Genomic DNA, 19,648 nt, shown 5'->3' with positions numbered 1-19,648 from the left:
TCTCTACCCTCCTCCCACCACCTCCCCACATCTGATATCAAACCTCCCAATGTCCCCATCTCCTCCCTGCATGTTCACACAAACAGCAGTACACCTCCCCCCACCCCTACCCTGCTATCCCTCCCAACCCCACCCTCCTGCATACCCCCACCACCCACACAAGATTGCTTCTCTCATGAGGTACTGTTGCTGTCCACAGTTGGGCCACACTGGCCAGCGGCAGTGGTAATGCATGAGAGAGTTGTGCTTTGTAAGTATATGTATGTTCTCTATTTCAGGAGAAGACCTTTTGGCCGAAAGCTAAAATGTATAGCATCTTTTCAGTGTGCAACACAATGTCTCCTCTATATAGTGAGTAGCAATCTGTCCTTTCCGTAATACTGTCATTATTCCATCCTGGACTTACAATTATTTGATTTTTTTCTGTATAAAACTTCATCCATTACATAGTGTTAACAATCAGTATCAAAAAATTTTTAATTACAAAATTAATTTTTGAACTAATATTTATACGTAATCTTGACTTAACATTGAACATTATTCATCTGTCATTTCTAGGATAAGCAATTTAGAAAAGGAATTTCAGAGACTGGTGACATACTGATTTTTCTGGAATTTTCTATGAAAGTAAATTTAAGTAAAATTATGAACTGGAAGCCACAAACAAGCCTACCATGTCATAAAATAATTATAAAGTCATATCCAAGTGGACACAAGATTGAACATGTTAGCACTTGTCTACAAAATATGCATTTTATACACTAACAGTGTATCTCAATTATCACCAGCCCAGGCATTGATAATTTTATAAAATTTTTTCCTGGTTTGCCTTGTTACAAGACCCAGAAGTGAAGTTACACTCTGCCTTCTGAAAGATTCCTTACATCTATAGATGACTGGTTTCACCTGAGTATAGAACAGAGAAGGAATTAGTGCAACCAAATATCATATTCCATGCAAGATACTAGATGAGAATGAAATTGATTTAGTAGCCTTCCAGGAAACTCACGTTGAAACAATTTCCTTAGTGCTACATACAATAAGGTTTATGGTGTAGCCATGTACATTCAGTAACATATAGGAAAGGCCCACACTGTATTTACCAGCACCACGAATAGTATCCACAAAGTCACTGTCAAAATTGGTGAAATAACTACTGTGAATGTCGATAAATCACCAGGAACCATGTGGCCAGCACATGTTCTAAACTCTAATGACGACCATATGGTGTACTTGGGAGACTTCAGCAGTCATCATAGACTATGAAAATACAAATGTAATAATGTAAATGGGAACATGCTGGTTGATTGATCTGAAGAACACAATCTCCATCTTCTTTCTGACACTAAAGATTGGTGTACATTCCATTCTGGTACCTGGAGAACAGATTACAACCCTGATTTATGTTTTGTTTCCTCTGATTACAATGGCCTGCCATTACCAGCAACAAGGAGCTTACAAAACACTTGTTCAACCTATACTTGAGTATTGCTCATCAGTGTGGGATCCGTACCAGGTCGGGTTGACAGAGGAGATAGAGAAGATCCAAAGAAGAGTGGCGTGTTTCGTCACAGGGTTATTTGGTAAGCTTGATAGCGTTACGAAAATGTTTAGCAAACTCAAGTGACAGACTCTGCAAGAGAGGCGCTCTGCATCACGGTGTAGCTTGCTATCCAGGTTCTGAGAGGGTGTGTTTCTGGATGAGGTATCGAATATATTGCTTCCCCCTACTTATACCTCTCGAGGAGATCACAAATGTAAAATTAGAGAGATTCGAGCACGCACGGAGGCAGTCCAGCAGTCGTTCTTTCCGCAATCCATACGCGACTGGAACAGGAAGGGGAGGTAATGATAATGGCACGTAAAGTGCCCTCCACCACACACCGTTGGGTGGCTTGCGGAGTATAAATGTAGATAGATGTAGAAGGAAAGTCCTGGACAGCAGCCAACATCATCCAGCACTTCTTGAATTAGGTACAAACATACCTGTCATAAGATAATTTCCCAGACCTAGTTGGAACTTTTAAAAAAGCCGACTAGTCTCCAGTTTCTGAAATTCGGAACAATATATATAATGGGTCCCCTCAACAAGCACAAACTATAAGAGGTTCATTGGGGCTAAGCTATTCACAACAAAGAAATATATCCCAAGAGGCTTTCGAAAGGAATGTAGACCTGGATGGATGAAAAAGTGAGAAACTCAGTACAAACAGTTTTGTGACAACAATGACTGTGAAGTAGGTGACGAACTTCTGTACAGCATCAATGCAGCTCATCATAAGCAACAGAACAAACCAGTTGAGGCCTTAGACTTCCACACCTCAAACGGGGAAGCCTAGTCCATGCTAAGAAAACTTGTAGGTGCCAGCCCATGCTACTGCAGGAAGAGTTTGTTACTCTCAAGCAAGTAGCAAATAACATTGTGATCATCTCTAGAACTCCATAACAACAAATTTGCAAACAGGTAAATAAAGATGTATTTTGAAGGGAAAAAGCTGTGTCATAACAGAAGTCCATATTATGTAGCGATCACTCTTGACAGGTCGCTCAGCTTCAAAGAGCATTTGCTGAAAACTGCCACTAAGATAATGATAATAAGCGTATGGAATTGGTGGCCGGGAGACCATTCGCAGGGCGGTTTGGCCGCCGCTCCACAAGTTCTTTAACACCACTACGACGACTTGCGAATGAATGAGGATGAAATGATGATGAAAGACACACAACACCCAGTCATGTCGAGGCAGAGAAAATACCTGACCCCGTGCACTGGAAGCGAGAACGATACCGCAAGACCACAAGCCGCGGATGCCACTAACAAGGAGACGGCACGACCGTGGGGTCGGGAATTTGTCCAAAATATTGTGTGGTAAAAGTGGACCCCTAACACCTTACATGGTTAAAGTATTAGGACGCACTACCTGGAAAATACCGAGAAAAATCGATCCAAAGTTTCATAGGTGCCTTATGAGTATACAGCGTTAATCCATTGCCGAGCCGCCGTCCAGAGTAGATGGTTAGGGCTCGGACTCTTATGCCAGATGCCTCGGGTTCGATTCCTCCTCGGACACTTTTTTTTTCTTCTGTTTCATTTTCTTTTGTTATTCCACCAATTATTCAAAAAGTTTCTCAAACTTACATTATTTTAGCTCAAGAACGTAAAGTTTTTCATTCACTGAATAATGTATGTGCTCATTGTTCTATTTGGTTTTATGGGGTTTCAAGGTTTAAAGGGGCTTTGTAAGGGTCCCCTTGGGATTATAACGGTCATCTGCGCATAGGACTGTGCGCAAGCCATGAGAAGTAAATGGCAGTTTGTTTTTTGATTTCGTCGTGAACAGATGTGCCTGTTTCAAATTTCAACGTGTTATTCCGATCTGAGGTTAAACATGACGACTGAAGAAGTTGCTGGCTCATCTGGAATAGGAGAAGAAATTCCTGAAGAATCTATTCATAGAGATCTATCAAAATTACAATTGAAGGACACAGTGTTGTATTATGAAAAGCTGTTGACGGAAAATAATTTAATTGCATGGACATCTTCGGAAGAAATCTCTCGCGATGCTATGTTCTGGTTTATAATTGTTATATGTATAAAAATTGAATGTTTCCCAATCGACTTTGTTATTATGATTAAAAACCCAATGTTCCTCCTCGTATACTTTACAATGAAAAATGGAAAACCCACCGCCATGAATTGTGTTGTTGGACAAAGAGAAAATAATTTTTATTCAATAATGTAACTAATTTGATAAAGATAATGTAGGTTTGGGAAACTTCCTGAACAATTGGTGGTATAACAAAAGAAAAAGAAACAGAAGAAAAAAAAGTAAATGCCAGAGGAGGAATCGAACCTGAGACCTCTGGCGTAAGAGTCTGAGTCTTAACCATCTACTCCGGATGGCGGCTTGGCAATAGACTAACATTACATACTCATAAGGCACCTTAGAAACTTTGGATCAATTTTTCCCGGGATTTTCCTGGTAGTGCGTCCTAATAGTTTAACCATGTGAGGTGTTAGGGGTCCTCTTTCACTACACAAAATTTCAGAGAAATCCCCAACCCCACGGTCGTGCCGTCTCCTTGAAATCAAGAAACAAGATCTTGAGAACTTTGTGTCGTGACATGCGGATCATCAGCTCCAACACCAAGGACATCTGCTGTTGAGCTGGTTTACCTTGTGATAGAATATTGTGCAGCAGCCTGGACCAATAGTCCATACAGCAGACTCATCTATACAGAGCTCAACCAGACTATGCTCATCACCACAGGAATAATCAGAAATACTTCAATTTTCTGGGTGCCTGTTCTCAGTCCTATAGCTCCCCCATTTTTGCACTGTGAAGCTGCTCTCAAGCGATCAGAGTTTACAGAAATAGCTGTTGGTCGGTACCACATTGTACACGAGAACATTCCTATACTCAGTAACAACAGACTTTGCTCCCGTGTCCCGCCTCTACATGGTTCAAATTCTCTGATGGGTAATGGAACAACAGCAACAGACTGATGGGCAAAAATATGGCAGAACAATGCTGCCCCAAAACACCTGAAGGTGCCCTACATGACTGATGGACAGAAATATGGCAGAACAATGCTACCCCAGAACAGCTGAAGGTGCCCACTGCCCTTCACCTCGACCAGACCACAAGGGTTTGAAGAGCATTGTGAGATCTGGTCTGCACTCAATAGATTAAGAACAAATAGTGGAAAATGTGCTGATTCAGTGTACAAATGAGGAATAATACCATCTCCCAGAAGGGACTGTGGTGCAGAATGACAAACTGTTCAGCACTTCATATATACATGCCCAAAATCAGTCCTTTTCTGGTGATCTGCAGGAGTTCCTCTTAACAGTTAAGACACCAGTTGTGTATATTCAGCAATTAGACATAAGCCTGACTACTTCTGTGCGTTGTAAATGTTATCAACTTATAACCATGACTTTCTTTTCTGTGTGTTAAATATCTGTGTATGTTCTGTTACAGAAAAAAATGTTTTCTGGTGCGATGTGATGCTAGCCATACACTAGATAAATGAAATAACCTCAGTGTAACAATATCCATTGGGTGCTCATCCAGTAGGTCCAGACATACAATAGTAGTTGGGGGGGAGAGATTTGTCTCCTGTGGTGTCTTCCTTGACTTTGCCTCTGACTCCAGCTCTGGACAGCAGACATCTTCCTTATCTCTGTCATGTTTATTATTTGGTGTTAGCTGGGTGTCTTGCTGGCCCTTGGTGCTTTGTCCGGCATAAATATGATAGAATAAAGAAACAATATTATAAAAGGACACATTGAGGATGTGCCGAGTGGCAGACAGGCACACTAAAAACAAGACTGCTAAATATTATTAGCTATTGGATTAAGTCCTTCATCGGATGTAGACAACACACACACACACACACACACACACACACACACACACACACACTGATTTAAGACTCACACAAACATGGCCACTGTCATCTGTGGGGAGAAAGACCTGACGTGAATGCATGTGTGTATTTAATCGATGTCTTGTGAAGTACTTAGTCCAGTAGCTCATAACATCTAGCAGTCTATTTTCATTGTGCCTGTCTGCCACGTAGTGCCTCGTATATGTGGTAGAAATCTTTCCATTTGATACATTGTTGTTTTTCCATCTCAGATTTTCGATTGTTTGACAGAATCAAGAAATGGAAAGATAACAAGGTAACATTGGTATAACGATCCAAGAGCTGATATCAAGATGTGATAATACACATAAGGTGCAAGACAACCATTTATTTCACATTACTATAACTAAATGCAAGAAAGTGATTATTATAAAGCAAGAAGACGTGTGGTGTACAATGGCAGGTAGCACATATGGAAACCAGCAGCATGTGTTTTGAAGAAGCAGAGCATGAGACTGTATTGGTAAAATGAACTTACTGCAAACTGATACTTAGATTCAGTTGATAGTTTTCATTTAGATTTACTACGATTTTCGTAAGATATCCGGTTTTTCTAGTGGAATATAGTTTTTGTTGTGTAATGAATGTAATTTTTCTCTACTTAGTCTTACTTATATGACTGTAGTAGCAATTGTAATTTTGCTCCTAGTTAGCAATCAATAAATACATCAGCACATAAATAAAAAATGAATGAGCGAATAGCTTTAATATTTATCATGTCTGAATTCCTGTTTTGAATGTATATAAAAGTCCTTCCAGTCCAAGGAAATAAAAGCAACTAAATAAATTACAACCATAAATAATCGTTTCATGGTTTTGTTTTTTTTAGCTCCATTGGCTGCTCAGATTACAGGTTAGGCAGATGCCAGGTAGAGGAGGATGTTACTTCAGCTGAAAACGTACACTATAGTCTGTCTGCTGCTGTACTCTCACCCACAAAGACTTCATAAAAACAATTACAAAAAATTAATATATACAAGAACAAAAAATTGGCAAAACCTGCTCTTGTGACTTTACCATTAATTGCATCCCCCCCCCCCTCCCCCATCTCCCTCCCCCCTCTTGACATTTTGCTAACACGAAATATTTTGTGCCAACTGTGCATTTTGGAGGATGATGCAGTATTTTATTCCTCCAGTGATTTCACTGTAAATTGTAAAGAGAGATCCCCTCTTGACATTTTGCTAACACGAAATATTTTGTGCCAACTGTGCATTTTGGAGGATGATGCAGTATTTTATTCCTCCAGTGATTTCACTGTAAATTGTAAAGAGAGATTTTATTCCTTGAACTGGTATGTGTGCAAGGGAGAGAGCAGCAATCATCACATTATGAAAAACCCTAAACAAAAGTTTAAAATTTCTATTTCAATTCATTTTTTAATCATTGAATGTGCCTCATTTACTGAATGTTACGGTTACTCTCTATGAAATATTTTCAATTGTTTCTTCATCTTAGGGTATGTATGTATTCTACGGATCATATACTTAAATTTATCCCAGTTTTAGTTGAATAGTAGCAGGAGCATAAATTACAGCTATGCTTAAATAAATAATTTAAGGAGCTAAGATAGCAACTCACCATATAAAAGAAGTGGTGCTGATTTGTCGATACTCATAAACAAGACTAAGTTCTTCGCTAGCTTTTGAATGAATTATTTTCCGGACTATAGACACCCCCCCCCCTCTCTCTCTCTCTCTCTCTCTCTCTCTCTCTCTCTCTCTCTCTCTAAGTTCTCCGCCTTGTTATTGTGTCTTGCTGCAGCTAAGCATCTCCAATAATCTTAAATTCTTTTCGTTCTGTCACTAGTTTTGATTACTGTGTATAACTTGGTATTGTCTTACCCTTCTTTTTTCTGTTAGTGGACAAATGTTTCAGTCCATTTTCTTGTATAACTATTTCAAGTAGAATTTCGGGATGAGATTTTGTGTATTCATTATATCATTCATTCTGAATTACTCTACTTTTTATTATTTCAAATGGATAATGAATACTGAATTGAGACAACTGGGATAATTTGTGTCTCTCATATTTCAAACAGTTTTCTAATTATTTGCATATTTTAATGTGCGATGGATACATGTTTTCCTACTGTGATGAGTGTAAGTAAAAATAACGCTGTATTGACAGCAAGGAGCTCCATGTGCTATATTATGTAGACAAAGTGCACAAACCAGTCACTTTGCAGTTGGTAATATGGTAATTTGGTCTTGCATTATTACTTTTGATTCCAGAGAAAAAAGTGATGTCAGAGGAATTAAAAATGTTTGCAGTACTCAACAAAGGACATATTTACTGTTGAACATAAAATTGTAGCGGCTGTAACACAAAAGTGTTCTGCAACTGCTAATATTTTCAAAGAGATTAGAGAAGCTGTTCAAGGAGAGCACAGCATTGAATTATACTGCAGAACGTGTAAATGAAGAAAAACTGCCATGATCAGAAATTTGAAAATTCCAATCAGCAGTAAAACAAAGGACATTAGTTGAACTTTTAAAATCCTATTGTAACTAAGAAGAAGGCTAATGCAGAGTTCCTGTCATTCATTTCTGTAAATAAGCAAGTGAAATAAGAACGTGTGCTAAGACAAAGTATAAAATAAGATTGTGCTTTCCATTAACTACAAAATAAATATCTACGTCTACATTTATACTCCGCAAGCCACCCAACAGTGTGTGGCGGAGGGCACTTTACGTGCCACTGTCATTAGCTCCCTTTCCTGTTCCAGTTGCATAAGGTTCGTGAGAAGAACGACTGCCGGAAAGCCTCCGTGCGTGCTCGAATCTCTCTAATTTTACATTCGTGATCTCCTCGGGAGGTATAAGTAGGGGGAAGCAATATATTCGATACCTCATCCAAAAACACACCCTCTCGAAACCTGGACAACAAGCTACACCGCGATGCAGAGCGCCTCTCTTGCAGAGTCTGCCTCTTGAGTTTGCTAAACATCTCCGTAACGCTATCAAGCTTACCAAATAACCCTGTGACGAAACGCGCCGCTCTTCTTTGGATCTTCTTTATCTCCTCTGTCAACCCGATCTGGTACGAATCCCACACTGATGAGCAATACTCAAGTATAGGTCGAACTAGTGTTTTGTAAGCCACATCCTGTGTTGATGGACTACATTTTCTAAGGACTGTCCCAATGAATCTCAACCTGGTACTCGCCTTACCAACAATTAATTTTATATGATCATTCCACTTCAGATCGTTCCGCATGCATACTCCCAGATATTTTACAGAAGTAACTGCTATGAGTGTTTGTTCAGCTATCATATAATCATACAATAAATGATCCTTCTTTCTATGTATTCGCAATACATTACATTTGTCTACTTTGTTTATCAGGCGACAGTGCAAAACTGTATCGAACGCCTTCCGGAAGTCAAGGAAAATGGCATCTACCTGGGAGCCCGTATCTAATATTTTCTGGGTCTCATGAACAAATAAAGCGAGTTGGGCCTCACACGATTGCTGTTTCTGGAATCCATGTTGATTCCTACAGAGTAGATTCTGGGTTTCCAGAAACGACATGATACACGAGCAAAAAACAGATCCTAAAATTCTACAAGAGATCAACGTCAGAGATATAGGTCTATAGTTTTGCGCATCTGCTCGACGACCCTTCTTGAAGACAGGGACTACCTGTACTCTTTTCCAATCATTTGGAACCTTCCATTCCTCTAGAGACTTGCGGTACACGGCTCTTAGAAGGGGGGCAAGTTCTTTTGCGTACGCTGTGTAGAATTGAATTGGTATCCCGTCAGGTTCAGTGGACTTTCCTCTGTTGAGTGATTCCAGTTGCTTTTCTATTCCTTGGACACTTATTTCATTTGTGCGAGGATTTAGAGAAGGAACTGCAGTGCGGTCTTCCTCTGTGAAACAGCTTTGGAAAAAGGTGTTTAGTATTTCAGCTTTACACGTGTCATCCTCTGTTTCAATGCCATCATCATCCCGGAGTGTCTGGATATGCTGTTTCGGGCCACTTACTGATTTAACATAAGACCAGATCTTCCTAGGATTTTCTGTCAAGTCGGCACATAGAATTTTACTTTCAAATTCACTGAACGCTCCACGCATAGCCCTCCTTACGCTAACTTTGACATCATTTAGCTTCTGTTTGTCTGAGAGGTTTAGGGTGCATTTAAACTTGCAGTGAAGCTCTCTTTGCTTTCGCAGTAGTTTCCTAACTTTGTTGTTGAACCACGGTGGGTTTTTCTCGTCCCTCACAGTTTTCCTTGGGACGTACCTGTCTAAAATGCATTTTACGATTGCCTTGAACTTTTTCCATAAACACTCAACATTGTCATTGTCGGAACAGAAATTTTTGTTTTGATCTGTTAGGTAGTCTGAAATCTGCCTTCTATTACTCTTGCTAAACAGATAAACCTTCCTCCCTTTTTTTATATTCCTATTTACTTCCATATTCAGGGATGCTGCAACGGCCTTATGATCACTGTTTCCATATTCTGCGCTTACAGAGTCGAAAAGTTTGGGTCTGTTTGTTATCAGTAGGTCCAAGATGTTATCTCCATGAGTCGGTTCTCTGTGTGTGTGTGTGTGTGTGTGTGTGTTTTTTTTTTTTTTTGCTCTGAGCGCTATGGGACTTAACATCCGTGGTCATCAGTCCTCTGTTTAATTGCTCGAGGTAATTTTCAGATAGTGCACTCAGTATAATGTCACTCGATGCTCTGTCCCTACCGCCCATCCTAAACATCTGAGTGTCCCAGTCTATATCTGGTAAATTGAAATCTCCACCTAAGACTATAACATGCTGAGAAAAATTATGTGAAATGTATTCCAGATTTTCTCTCAGTTGTTCTGCCACTTGTGCTGCTGAGTCGGGAGGTCGGTAATAGGAGCCAATTATTAATCTAGCTCGGTTGTTGAGTTTTACCTCCACCCATAATAATTCACAGGAACTATCCACTTCTACTTCACTACAGCATAAACTACTACTAACAGCCACAAACACGCCACCTCCAGTTGCATGCAATGTGTCCTTTCTAAACATCGTCTGTGCCTTTGTAAAAAATTTCGCAGAATATATCTCTGGCTTCAGCCAGCTTTCCGTACCTATAACTATTTCTGCTTCGGTGCTTTCTATCAGCACTTGAAGTTCTGGTACTTTACCAATGCAGCTTCAACAGTTTACAATTACAATACCGATTGCTGCTTGGTCCCCGCACGTCCTGACTTTGCCTCGCACCCTTTGAGACTGTTGCCCTTTCTGTATACAATTGTATAATCAGTTGTAGCCTTCCTTGAAAAGCATAAAATTTTAGAACAGACCAGTAACATTATTCTAATTGATTTTAGCTTTTTTATTAGTCCAAGAAACATAAAACATCAGAAAGACTGTGATATTAATTCTTTAAAATTTCTTTTTCTCCTTTCAGGTAAAGCAGATGAAGATGCGAAATTTGTTCATTTTGTGCTACTGAAAAAATTCTCGAAGGATAAGCTGAAGGCTTTGTGTAAGGATATTGAAGAAATTCCAGAACTTCTGGAAAAGATTTCAGTTGATGTTCGCCAGATGGTCGCATTTCTATATGAATTCCAAAAAGTTCATTTACTATATAATATGGAAATGTTTGGTACAAGGTAAGATATACTATCACTTGGAGGATTGTGGCTTCATTAGTGAAATGCTGTGTGGGAAACAAAGAGTAACAGCTTCATTTTTCCTATAGTGCCTATTATTAAAGCAGTGAGTGCTTTACATTTGTAAAATAAAAAGGAAAAGAAAATCTGCCTTTAATCACAAATTATGTCCCCCCCACCCCACCCCCACCCCCCCCCCCCCTCCCCCTCTCATTGAACCTGTTACTCAAGTACAGTTCACTTTGATGATGAAATACATAATTGCATCTAAGATAAATATTTATGCAAATTTACTTGCACTTTCTGTTATGATTTGTACAGACAGTAAGTCTAGACAATTTACTTTGTATAAACCACAGATTTTGCACAGTATACCTGTTTTTCTGTCACATGGTAATATTTTGAATACCTGTATACATTATGACAATACAAACATCTCACAAAATAGCTAACATTTATAGCAATATTCAGCACACAAGTCACCTGGAAAAATACAGTTTTTGAGTGTGTGTGTGTGTGTGTGTGTGTGTGTGTGTGTGTGTTTGTGCGCACACACACACACACACACACACACACACACACACACACAGGTGAGCCTGAACTCCACCAACAACATTTAGGAGAAAGTAACTAATGGCTTCATGTGGCTTGTTGCAGTGTGAAAAGGCCTGTAAATGATAAAAGGATTTCTATAACTGATAAAAGGATTCCGTTTCTTGTAGGCACCTATGTAGCGATCCCAAAGTACCGTGGTGTGGTTGCTGTCGCTGTGGGAACAGCTCAGTATAGTGTTGTGCCACTCTTAAACTGCATGCAGTGTACCCATATAAGAGGTTCATGTTGGCCAAGCCTTTGTGAGTAAACCTACCTGTAAAATATATATCAATAGTGGTACAATGTTGGATGTTGTCGTTCGCCGTAAAGGTGATAGCACATTAGGACATGCCGTATATCGAAAACCAACAGACACAAATCTATATCTACATGCCGGTAGCCGCCATCACCCTTCAAAGACCATAGGTGTCCTTATGACCTTAGTGCATAGGGCGCACTGTATATCCGATAAAGATAATATGCAAGAAGAGCTCACATACCTCAGGAGCATTTTTAAAGTGAATGTATGTTCTCTGCAACAAATTTGTTGAGCATTCAGTGTAAAACCTAGAATGCAGGCATGTGATGGGGAAGAAGGTTGTAATTCCTGCAGATCAAATGTGTTTTTGCCCTATGTGGGTGCTCTTTCCTCGAAGATAGGGCATATTCTTGAGAAACACTGTGACAAGGTGATCTTCCGGCCACCCACAAAGATTGCTGCTTTGCTCTACTGTGTAAAGGACGATTTACTGCTTTGTAAAGCGGGTGTGTATCAGATTCCTTGCAGAAATTGTGAAAAGTCATACATAGGTCAAACAACTCACACCATTCATAAGAGATGTTTGGAACATCGAAGATACACACGCTTATCACAGCCAGACAAGTCAGCTGTGGCCGAACATTGTATTGATACAGGGCATTCCATGAATTACAGTGATGTGAAGATTTTAACATCCACCTCTTCCTTTTGGGATTCTGTCTTCAAGGAAGCTATAGAGATTAGATTAGCTAATAATTTAATAAATAGAGATAATGGTTTTAATTTGGACAAAGCATGGAATCTGGCTTTTGACGTAATTAAACTGCAGAGAAGACGTCATGGTGTCACTACCACCGAACATACATCAATAAGCGAATCGAATATCAGTACACCTTCACCACAGGCGGCGCTTGTGTAAGCATATTTCCTTGCCGAAGACAAGCGTCTGTGACCTGCATGTACAGGACTGCCGCGGTGGAGCATATAAGACTGCGCTTCGCATCTTGTTGTCAGTCTTGTGACTCACTCTGAGGATGGCCGGACAATACGCGGCCAAAATATCAGTGGAGGGAGTTTTATTTGCACGGCTGCATGCCCGAAATTAAATGGACGATACTAGTGCAAGTCCTTTTTTTTCCATTTTGAGATACGCAGCCCTAAAGTTAAATGACTGCTGAAAATCTGTACTTGAGATACCAGAAATATTCAAGTACATGACTTGTTATTAGAGATGAACCTTTCTTTCTATTTGTTTGGATCATTAATTAGAGCAGCAGCATAGGCAGAAAAGTGGAGGTAATGGAGCTGTACCACTATTGAAATAAAGTAAACTGAACATTGTATATAAACCTGTTAGTTCTTTTATTCCAAGTAGTTTTTATTACAGTTTTAATGTACACCTTCTTATTAAATTCACATGTATAATTGAACTACACAGTCAGTTATGTTTCAGGTCAACTGGTTTCTGTAAAACTAAGGATTACATTCTTCTTCTTCTTCATCATCATCTTCATGTTCCAGACCTCTGTCTTCTGTTTGTAGAGCAAGGAAATAACTGTGTTTGATAGGTGGATTATAAGGGAGCAAATCAAGCATATAGTGCTTTTTTCTTTTTCAACACTTTTCTCATGTGAGGGTAAAGTTGTGAAACTGCAATAGTACTTACTATATGTGTGTGATCTCCCTCTACCATGTTAGGGAGCAAAGTTGAGGACATGGAAGTCAATGTCATATCATTCAGTGTTTCCTTGTAGAGCATTTTGTATGGCTTCTGCCACTCTAAACACATCCATTTTATTTTCAGTCAGTTACATTGAACATACTCCTCATTTTGCTTCCTTCTTACCACTGCATTTTGTAACTGTTCCAATGCTAAAAAATCAGAATGCTTCATTTCTGTGCATGCAAATCTATCTTTTCTGCCAATTTTCCTAATTGTTTGAACAATATCATCTGGGGAAAACAGAAACTCTTTCTTATTTAATTGTTTTTCTATCAGGGCAAAATCTCTGTCATATGGCAGGTATGAGTGACCCGGGAGCAGGAACATTAAATCAATAATGTTGACATGAAATTGAGGAGATTGTGTCACTTTCATTAGTGTTGGGGCAATGTTTATGTTCCTGTTTTGCCCACCACATGTGTCAGTGTACGCAACTGCCTGTTTTTGAGAAGTGACACACTTTTCATTACGTTTCAATAAACAGGTACCAATTTCATGTGAACCCCTTGAACCATATGTTTCATCCCAAAAATACATATGGATTTTGCCGTCAGTGAAATTGTGGCGTCCAAAATTATACAGCTGCATGTTTCTTTTGTAGTATGATATCGATGATGTCAGTTTAGGAAATGAAAGTGCTTTTTGCAGGTCAAAGGTAGACAGACACATCTGGGAATCTGCCTCTTTACTACATGCTGTCTCTGTAGTCATTGCTGTTCTTGCAGCTTCAGCCCTCCTAAGGTGAAGCTCCTTTTCAGTTTGAAGCTTTCTTTTTTCTTCTGCATTGGTAGCAGCGTCCATTTCAAAGCTCAATTTGTCGCAAAAAGAGCAAGTGTCTTTACGTGGTGGTCGAAAGGACAGGTTGAAGTCTTTGTTAAAGATTTTTCGATAGATGTGCTCCCCCACAATTTCTTTATTCTAAGATATGCATTTGTTGTTGTTGTTGTTGTTGTTGTTGTTGTGGTCTTCAGTCCTGAGACTGGTTTGATGCAGCTCTCCATGCTACTCCATCCTGTGCAAGCTGCTTCATCTCCCAGTAACTACTGCAACCTAAATCCTTCTGAATCTGCTTAGTGTATTCTTCTCTTCGTCTCCCTCTACGATTTTTACCCTCCACGCTGCCCTCCAGTACTAAATTGGTGATCCCTTGATGTCTCAGAACATGTCCTACCAACCGATCCCTTCTTCTGGTCAAGTTGTGCCACAAATTTCTCTTCTCCCCAATCCTATTCAATACCTCCTCATTAGTTATGTGATCTACCCATCTAATCTTCAGCATTCTTCTGTAGCACCACATTTCAAAAGCTTCTATTCTCTTCTTGTCCAAACTATTTATCGTCCACGTTTCACTTCCATACATGGCTACACTCCATACAAATACTTTCAGAAACGACTTCCTGACATTTAAATCTATACTCGATGTTAACAAATTTCTCTTCTTCAGAAACGCTTTCCTTCCCATTGCCAGTCTACATTTTATATCCTCTCTACTTCGACCATCATCAGTTATTTTGCTCCCCAAATAGCAAAACTCCTTTACTACTTTAAGTGTCTCATTTCCTAATCTAATTCCCTCAGCATCACCCGACTTAATTCGACTACATTCCATTATCCTCGTTTTACTTTTGTTGATGTTCATCTTATATCCTCCTTTCAAGACACTATCCATTCCGTTCAACTGCTCTTCCAACTCCTTTGCTGTCTCTGACAGAATTACAATGTCATCGGCAAACCACAAGGTTTTTATTTCTTCTCCATGGATTTTAATACCTACTCTGAATTTTTCTTTTGTTTCCTTCACTGCTTGCTCAATATATAGATTTAATAACATCGGGGAGAGGCTACAAACCTGTCTCACTCCCTTCCCAATCACTGCTTCCCTTTCATGTCTCTCGACTCTTATAACTGCCATCTGGTTTCTGTACAAGTTGTAAATAGCCTTTCGCTCCCTGTATTTTACCCCTGCCACCTTCAGAATTTGAAAGAGAGTATTCCAGTCAATATTGTCAAAAGCTTTCTCTAAGTCCACAAATGCTAGAAACGTAGGTTTGCCTTTCCTTAATCTAGCTTCTAAGATAAGTCGTAGGGTCAATATTGCCTCACGTGTTCCTATATTTCTACGGAATCCAAACTGATCTTCCCCGAGGTCTGCTTCTACTAGTTTTTCCATTCGTCTGTAAAGAATTCGTGTTAGTATTTTGCAGCCGTGACTTATTAAACTGATAGTTCGGTAATTTTCACATCTGTCAACACCTGCTTTCTTTGGGATTGGAATTATTATATTCTTCTTGAAGTCTGAGGGTATTTCGCCTGTCTCATACATCTTGCTCACCAGATGGTAGAGTTTTGTCAGGACTGGCTCTCCCAAGGCTGTCAGTAGTTCTAATGGAATGTTGTCTACTCCCGGGGCCTTGTTTCGACTCAGGGCTCTCAGTGCTCTGTCAAACTCTTCACGCAGTATCATATCTCCCATTTCATCTTCATCTACATCCTCTTCCATTTCCATAATATTGTCCTCAAGTACTTCGCCCTTGTATAGACCCTCTATATACTCCTTCCACCTTTCTGCTTTCCCTTCTTTGCATAGAACTGGGTTTCCATCTGAGCTCTTGATATTCATAGAAGTGGTTCTCTTTTCTCCAAAGGTCTCTTTAATTTTCCTGTAGGCAGTATCTATCTTACCCCTGGTGAGACAAGCCTCTACATTCTTACATTTCTCCTCTATCCATGCCTGCTTAGCCATTTTGCACTTCCTGTCGATCTCATTTTTGAGACGTTTGTATTCCTTTTTGCCTGCTTTATTTACTGCATTTTTATATTTTCTCCTTTCATCAATTAAATTCAATATTTCTTCTGTTACCCAAGGATTTCTACTAGCCCTCGTCTTTTTACCTACTTTATCCTCTGCTGCCTTCACTACTTCATCCCTCAAAGCTACCCATTCTTCTTCTACTGTATTTCTTTCCCCCATTCCTGTCAATTGTTCCCTTATGCTCTCCTTGAAACTCTGTACAACCTCTGGTTCTTTCAGTTTATCCAGGTCCCATCTCCTTAAATTTCCACCTTTTTGCAGTTTCTTCAGTTTTAATCTACAGTTCATAACCAATAGATTGCGGTCAGAGTCCACATCTGCCCCTGGAAATGTCTTACAATTTAAAACCTGGTTCCTAAATCTCTGTCTTTCTGAAACCTGTCAGTATCTCCAGGCTTCTTCCATGTATACAACCTTCTTTTATTATTTTTGAATCAAGTGTTAGCTATCCTTCAGTTGTGCTCTGTGCAAAATTCTACCAGACGGCTTCCTCTTTCATTTCTTCCCCCCAATCCATATTCACCTACTACATTTCCTTCTCTTCCTTTTCCTACTACCGAATTCCAGTCACCCATGACTATTAAATTTTCATCTCCCTTCACTATCTGAATAATTTCTTTTATTTCATCATACATTTCTTCAATTTCTTCATCATCTGCAGAGCTAGTTGGCATATAAACTTGTACTACTGTGGTAGGTGTAGGCTTCGTGTCTATCTTGGCCACAATAATGCGTTCACTATGCTGTTTGTAGTAGCTTACCTGCACTCCTATTTTTTTATTCATTATTAAACCTACTCCTGCATTCCCCCGTTTTGATCTTGCATTTATAACCCTGTATTTGCCTGACCAAAAGTCTTCTTCCTCCTGCCACCAAACTTCACTAATTCCCACTATATCTAACTTTAACCTATCCATTTCCCTTTATTTTCTAACCTACCTGCCCGATTACGGGATCTGACATTCCGCACTCCGATCCGTAGAACGCCAGTTTTCTTTCTCCTGATAACGACGTCGTCCTGAGTAGTCCCCGCCCGGAGATCCGAATGGGGGACTATTTTACCTCCGGAATATTTTACCCAAGAGGACGCCATCATCATTTAACCATACAGTAAAGCTGCATGCCTTCGGGAAAAATTACGGCTGTAGTTTCCCCTTGCTTTCAGCCGTTCGCAGTACCAGCACAGTAAGGCCGTTTTGGTTAGTGTTACAAGACCAGATCAGTAAATCATCCAGGCTGTTGCCCCTGCAACTACCGAAAAGGCTGCTGCCCCTCTTCAGGAACCACACGTTTGTCTAGCCTCTCAACAGATACCCCTCCGTTGTGGTTGCACCTACGGTACGGCTATCTGTATCGCTGAGGCATGCAAGCCTCCCCACCAACGGCAAGGTCCATGGTTCATGGGGGGGGGGGGGGGGGGGGGGGGGGATATGCATTTATCTTTGAAATCGTACATTTTGGCCACACACAGCTCAGGATTTAAAAACCTTTTGTGGGGATTATCTCTCCTTGCATAATGTCTCTCGGAAACTGGAAAGCTTTTTGATGTGTTCCTTTATATCACTGATCAGACCTTCTGGCACAGAGAATTTGTTCTGATGTTTGCCTCTTCCATCAAGGTGAGGTCTACCTTCTTCCTTGCTTTTTGTTAAAAGCCTACAGGGTTGTCCATTAGAATGTCAAAAGTATTCAAGGAAAAGTTCTTGCATACTATTGCACAGTTTCCGTTCACATGTAATCGATATTCATAAATACAGCTTTTCTGAGATCCAGAGTCATTTCTTGGTCGTCGGCAGTTATCTGAATGATATGTGCATAAACCATTCAGATAACTATTTTGGTGATTAATATTGCCCATAGCCCAGAAATTGTCAAATAACGTCTTCCTCTCATCCTCTGAAATTTTGTTGAAACATTTATGTGCACACCTTCAGTCCACATTGCGAAATGTTTTTGGAGCAATTATTTTACCAGTTGTTGTGACGTATAACTCCCCAGTGCCCCTTTTTTTCCTTTCGAATATTCTTTTCAAATGTGTCCGTTTTCCATGTACCCATCTTGTTTTGAGTACACTTCCTTTTTGTCTGCATATTTGTGGCTGCACCATTCACACAGGCATCAGTAACAGTGTCTCCTGTTTCGTCATTTTTTGCACTTTCATTGGAAGTTTCATCGTCATCGCAACTGGTATCCGGATAGAAAGTAACACAAGTTATGATTTATAGAGCACCTGATGATTGAAAACATATGTATATGTGAAATACATTAAGATGGACACCCTCATTTTCCGTTGTTATTGTCAACGTAACCTTCATTCTTGCATATTCCTTTTTTGGAACAATATGTCTATAATGCTGAGAGAAAAGTAAGTAAATTCTTTTTATCAGCAATCGTTTGAAAATCTGGATCATCAGTTGTATCACAGTCACTTGATAATGCTCCTGAATCCATCATCTTCGCAAGAAATAGCAACATGCTGCAATGCACAAAAGCACACGGACTTGTACCACTACTGAAATAAATTCTTGCTTGCTTTCTCTAATGCGTCAGCATTGAGGTGCACTCTGTTGGCAGTAGGACGAAGCTGGAGCTGTCCCACTATGCAAATAAATTAAAAACGACTTGTGAGAGTACGTATGTGAGGATAACTTGTACCACTGTTGAAATAATTCCTTCACACAGACACACACACACACACACACACACACACACACACCAAAAAAATGTTTTGCATCACCTCGGTTCCCAGAACTCCTGAAGATAGACATTGACTGTGGATATTGTATCAAGGACACAGTCCCTTTGACTGTTCACAGATGTCACTAAACCCGCCCAAAGATGTAAACAACCATGCATTAGCAGCGCCTATTAGGCGGAGGGAGTCCGACAGCTGATCAGTTCCAGTCATTCCACCAGGAAGGAGGTACACGGCTTGTATTGTCTGTAGTTCAACCATGGCAGTCAGTCAGTATTGCAGTTTGATCGCATCCGTGTTGTTACTGTGTGCCAGGAAGGGCTGTCAACAAGGGAAGTGTCCAGGCGTCTCGAAGTGAACCAAAGAGATGTTGTTCGGACATGGAGGAGATACAGAGAGACAAGAACTGTCAATGACGTGCCTGGCTGAGGCCACCCAAGAGCTACTACTGCAGAGGATGACCCCTACCTATGGATCATAGCTCAGAGGAACCCTTACAGCAACGCCATCATGTTGAATAATGCTTTTCAT

General features: G+C 40.0%; 1 protein-coding gene across 2 annotated transcripts in view; it reads left to right on the top strand.

The window, feature by feature from the left end:
* LOC126481426 (uncharacterized) overlaps positions 1-19,648 on the top strand; it is a 277,457-nt gene that overhangs the window by 210,399 nt on the left and 47,410 nt on the right. For both annotated transcript variants that reach the window (XM_050105171.1, XM_050105170.1), the window contains one exon: positions 10,830-11,034. In XM_050105171.1, coding sequence (XP_049961128.1) covers positions 10,830-11,034 — 205 coding nt within the window. The remainder of the gene's footprint in view (positions 1-10,829; positions 11,035-19,648) is intronic.

This window comes from Schistocerca serialis, chromosome 5 (assembly GCF_023864345.2).
Source record: "Schistocerca serialis cubense isolate TAMUIC-IGC-003099 chromosome 5, iqSchSeri2.2, whole genome shotgun sequence".
Lineage (NCBI taxonomy): Eukaryota > Metazoa > Arthropoda > Insecta > Orthoptera > Acrididae > Schistocerca > Schistocerca serialis.
This window is presented reverse-complemented; position numbering and strand designations above follow the sequence as displayed.